This window comes from Atta cephalotes (genome assembly GCF_000143395.1).
Source record: "Atta cephalotes unplaced genomic scaffold scaffold00001, whole genome shotgun sequence".
NCBI classification, from domain to species: domain Eukaryota; kingdom Metazoa; phylum Arthropoda; class Insecta; order Hymenoptera; family Formicidae; genus Atta; species Atta cephalotes.
The window spans coordinates 10,409,964-10,415,333 of NW_012130065.1; the positions used below are offsets into that span (position 1 = coordinate 10,409,964).

Sequence of the window (5,370 nt, forward strand, 5' to 3'; positions counted from 1 at the left end):
ATATATATATATATATATATATATATATATATATATATATAAAATCTAATCTTATAACATATACATGTACTTGCGTATACATATATATCTTTTTTCTCTTTTTTGTATTTATATAACATCCTTACACGTGTAGGTACAGAATTTTGTATTTGCGCGCGTCTCATGACGCGTTGCGAACGATAATATTTGTCATGTCGAGGATGCGACGATAAACACTGTGGCCGAGCTATGTCTTTTGTGATGCTTATATGTATTTGCGATTCCGTAGACAAGTTTGGAAGGAAAAATATATTTTAATAAAAACTTTATATTGGAAGAAGCTTACGCAAATATTTCTATACAGAATGTGTTTGAGAAAATTTACTGTTCTATTCTTTATCATTAATCGATCAATTATCAATCTCGATTTGACTTCATTATTTCTTTCTTCTTTTTAGTAATTACGATTATAATATAGAGAGAATGATTTAGTCAGTCGCGATCGTTTTTTGATAAAATGGATCCTAAGATCCTCGCAAAGGAAGAGAATCTAAATTCGCGATCGGATCTTAATTAATTCGGTGTATAAGGCTCGGTGGGAATCAGATATTGGCTGCGGTTAACTTTGGAAAACTTGCCGCTAAGCTAATTGTAAGCCCATTGCATTTTACATGTCGTCGCAAATGAATTGCACGAGGACATACGCGCGTAAACGGGAAACGTAAATGTTTTTCACTTTGGTACGAATAAATAAAATTCACACACGCACGACCGGTATAATACTGTGTCCATATACAGAAGACTAAGTACCTTGGCAAAAGTACGTCGCCGGTCGTGTATCTCTCTATAATTAATTGTCTTTTTTTGTCTTCTTTTGGGCTCAGATCATCCATCCGATCCTCATGTTAATCCTTATCACACGATTAGCTCACGTGATATTCATATTTATTCTAAAAATTGCATTAATCGGTTGGTTCCATAATACCTTGTAGAAAGAGATCACTTTCAGCATGGAGTCGGTCCCGCCTTGTCAATTATACATATATCTATCGCAATGCTAATAACATAGTTAGTATTTATGGTACCAAAAGCAAATCTTTCACTAGTTGATTACTAGAATCCTAATTTAATGTGGATTTTCTAGAAATCAATAAACAGTCATGAAACTAATGTTAATTAATTCAAGAGAAGCACCTTTGTCGTAAATCTGATAGAAGACAATTGATGTCACGATATGTTCACAAATCACTTTGATTACTTCCGAAATGAAGAATCTGAATTTTAAAAGCTTTAGTAGATCAGAATGATGAACAAATCCTCCATTTACATGTTCGTTCCCATCGCCCATTTCTCTCTCGTTTCACTTTTGATTACAATCATATTTTGTTTTCTCACCAACGAATCCGAGCTCAGATTCCTCACGATATTCTTCGTAGGCTCGATAGTTAGCAAGCAAAACATCGCCGGGAAAGAACATCTTAGGAGAATTAGACTCTGGGGACCGCGCCAGCAGGTAACAGGAGTGGCGCATTAGGACCGCTCTCAGTATGATTGGGCATGTTCTCGGCCGTCGGATATACCTGGTGCATGGAGTTGTTTGCGCTCGGCGATCCACTCGTGCGATTGCGGGAGGGCGAGGAGTTGCCGATCGGCGTCGCGACAGTACGAGATGCGACCACCGATTTGGGCGCGCCATTTCCAGTTACGCAAGCAGGATTAACCGTTGCGGACCTTTGACCCTGAATCTGGTTCGTGGTCGACGACGGATTGGTCTGAATCGCTTGGCATCGCGATTGGGCGGTCATTAAACCCTGGTGCTGCAATTCTTGCGGTCTCTGTTGACCCGGATGTCCCTGCTGCCGCGGCTCCTGACTCCTCGACTGAATCGATTGCTGGGTCGGATACGGCTGGTCTGATTGACCCTGAAATTTGTGTTGTTGATTGACGGACGAGAGCGCCCGCTGCTCCTGTTGCTTCGTCTGCGTCGTTTGAATTTGCGTAGTGATAGAAGATTGATCCTGAAGAATCGATATTTGGCCGACGGTCGTTGTGGGATTTGCCTGTTGCACATTGTTATTCGTCGGTTTTTCGCCCATTAACCAATAAGTAGTCATCGGTCCTTTACCCTGCGAACATTGGCGAAAACAAAAGATTATTTTAAATTAAAACGATCTGATATTATTCTATAACATCCGATAAAATTTAATATTTTATAATATTAAATTAATTAATATTAATATTTTATAAAATTTCATTCAAAGTATATTTTTTTAATATAACATTCCTAGTTTATTTACTAAAGCTGAACTATAAGAATTTATATAATTAATACAGCTCTTAAATATTTATTACAAACAATGATAATTTATAGAGAAACGATTTTGTGCTAACAAAATTACGTTATTCATAGTTATTTACGGTGATTAAGAATCGAAGTTAACGCAATAGGTACATAGTTCCAGAGATTTAATTAAGGTCGTCTTGTGTGATAGGATTCAATAACAAAGGCGAAGCTATTATATTGCTTTGTTACGCGATAGTGATCTGCGAATGCGTTTAACTCCGGCTCGTTCGTGAAATATTCAAATAAGCGGTAGCGTGTACAATAGCTGAGTGATATACGAAGTACTTGAATTTTAATTCTCGGTCAGTAGCCCCAGTACTATTACTATGCGCGAATTGCCGTGCGTATTTCCACTGACGCTATCTTACTAATTAATTGCATACCACCGCAAAGTTACGCGAATGCCAGCAGATGCACGCGCGCCCGTTCGAGCTTACTCGCGACCGCTGAACTTTGACCCGAATTGTACGGTAAACGATCCAATCACTCCATGGACGCCTTCGTTCCATCCTCCATCATTCGAGAAGGTATACTTAATCGACCAAATCAATGATGTTTACGATTATGCGTTCAAGGCGAACCAATCGAATCACAAATAAATAGGACATCTGTAATAGCAGTCGCTTATTATTGCCGTTCACTTGAGATATTGATGATCCCCGTGATATCGGAATTGTGATCTCGGAACTATGGTGCGTCCCCATCGTGTCATCCGCTTTATCACATGGACAGTGACACACTGGACGAACTACTATAATTTCGACGATGCGACGTCGAAATTGATTGCCACCAGCGGGAATTGTTCTCTTCTGGGAAAACGGAGACAGATCGCACCTGTGGACAACGGGCGACGTGATGCACATGATGCATGTGTATTAAGCAAGAGAGCATAACGCATTCGGTTATGGTAGAGCACCTCTGAATATGTAACGAGAGAAATGCGCATATAGAAGCTAACCGCCGGATACGATTGCAATTTACAATTCACGATCTTCCCGGAGGTGTAAATGTGATTTGTCGAAGTTGAGAAAGTCGAGCCCCTTGTTGAAGGATTATTGCGTTATGCGTTAAAAACTGATACCGATAATATCTGATAATCTACATAAATGTTTTATAAAATATAAATATCTATATGCATATTTATTATATAAATATTTTATAAAACGTAAAGCGTTAGAATAAAATTGGAGAGAGAGATCTCATTCACCATTCTAAAAATTGCAACACGGTGCGAAAAATTCATATTCTATTAATTTATATTTTAAATATATTTATCTTTATTACAGCAGAAGGTAGCCAACCTTCACAAAATTATTTTCAATAGCACTTCTAAAGAAACACGCTGTTAGAAAAAAATTTTGAAAACAAAAAGATAGCACAATAAAATAACACTATAAATTATTTAAACAAATATAAAAAACTATAAAACTATAAAAAAACTATAAAACAAAACAAAACATAATAAAAGAAAACAATTTTGTTAAATAAAAGAAGTCTTTTTACTTTTAAAAGAAGAAATTAAGTGTTATGTTTTTGAGTATTAAGTTTTTTTCTTAATTTTGCAGCAGAATAACACAAAAATCTCTATAATAACACATCAGATAAAAAGATTGATTACTCCTGGTATAATATAAAAATAAATTAGAGATATTTTTAATAAATATAAGCATCATAAACAACTCTGAGTTATTGCAATGGAACGTTTTACTTCGTGAGTATAAATAAAATCTTTCATTAAATTGCGAATATGAAGATTAACTTGCAAAAAACTGTACAAGGATGTACGAGAATAAAAAAAAGATATACATTACCGTCACAATCTGCAAAACGAGATCGCAACTGAACTCGCGTAATGATCATTTTCTTTGCTAACATCTTCCGTCACATAAAAAAATCACTTGAAAGTTTCACACAATACAAACTTATACGGATTCTTAGTTTTTTCTCTCAAGGAAAAAAGCAACAATTGGATTCGGGTAAGATAAAAAGCCAAGTAAACAGAAACGTATTTCAAAATTGAGGAAAAATCGCATTTATCAAGAACTTACCTTCAATATAACTTCTCCTCTGCAGACGAGTTCGAATGTGCCAAATGTATCTAGGATTTCCTTCGTCTTCGGGCTGACATGAATCTTCAAAGCTGTCGCAGAAAAAGGAAAACGACTTGTTTTACGCGCGTCCTGTAATCCTCTCACAGCGCTAATTCGGAATGATTAAGATATATTACGTAATTAAATTATATCATGTAAAATGACCAATTAAGGAATATTACCAAACTATATAATTGCTTCGTTTATAAACATTTCTCGTACATTAAGATTTTACATAATTATCACGACAAATTTTAATGTCTTTGAATGACGTTTATCGGATTTATTCTATATACGGAGTGTAAAAAGTATACATAAAATAACATCTCGAATGATTACCTTTTAAAGTTAATTATTCAAACATAATACATATTATTTTTTGGTATAAAAATTTTTTTAAGGCATTTATTGATTTATTCCATAAATTTATTTCTCTAAAGATAATGTATCAGATTTTAGTATTGTTTTAATTTCATAAAATTAATTTCAGCAAGAGAGAACATATTGTACTTTTTTCCGTAAACCGCTTTAAATATTGAAATGTGACATTTAACAACTAGCGAACATGAGAAACAAAAATTAAAAAAAATGATTGGACTGAAATTTACGCAGAAGAGCTTTTTCAAGTAATTGTGCTTCACATGAATAAGCTCGCTTTGAACCGGTCGCTTCTGATGATAGTGCTTTAAAGACTAAATGTAGTTTTAGCACACATATTGTGTGTGTGTGTGTGTGTGTGTGTGTGTGTGTGTGTGTGTGTGTGTGTGTGTGTGTGTGTGTGTGTGTGTGTGTGTGTGTGTGTGTGTGTGTGTGTGTGTGTGTGTGTGTGTGTGTGTGTGTGTGTGTGTGTGTGTGTGTGTGTGTAGTAGTAGTAGTAGTAGTAGTAGTAGTAGTAGTAGTAGTAGTAGTAGTAGTAGTAGTAGTAGTAGTAGTGTAGTAGTTAGTGTAGTGTAGTAG

At 35.5% G+C, this 5,370-nt stretch overlaps 1 protein-coding gene across 1 annotated transcript in view; it reads right to left on the reverse strand.

Moving 5' to 3' along the window:
- Positions 1-1,466: 1,466 nt before the first annotated feature.
- The window catches only part of LOC105626643 (atrial natriuretic peptide receptor 1), a 94,097-nt gene continuing 90,193 nt past the window's right edge, over positions 1,467-5,370 (reverse strand). Inside the window, 2 exon segments of the mRNA XM_012207939.1 lie at positions 1,467-2,105; positions 4,372-4,463. Of these exon segments, the coding sequence (XP_012063329.1) occupies positions 1,467-2,105; positions 4,372-4,463 (731 nt within the window).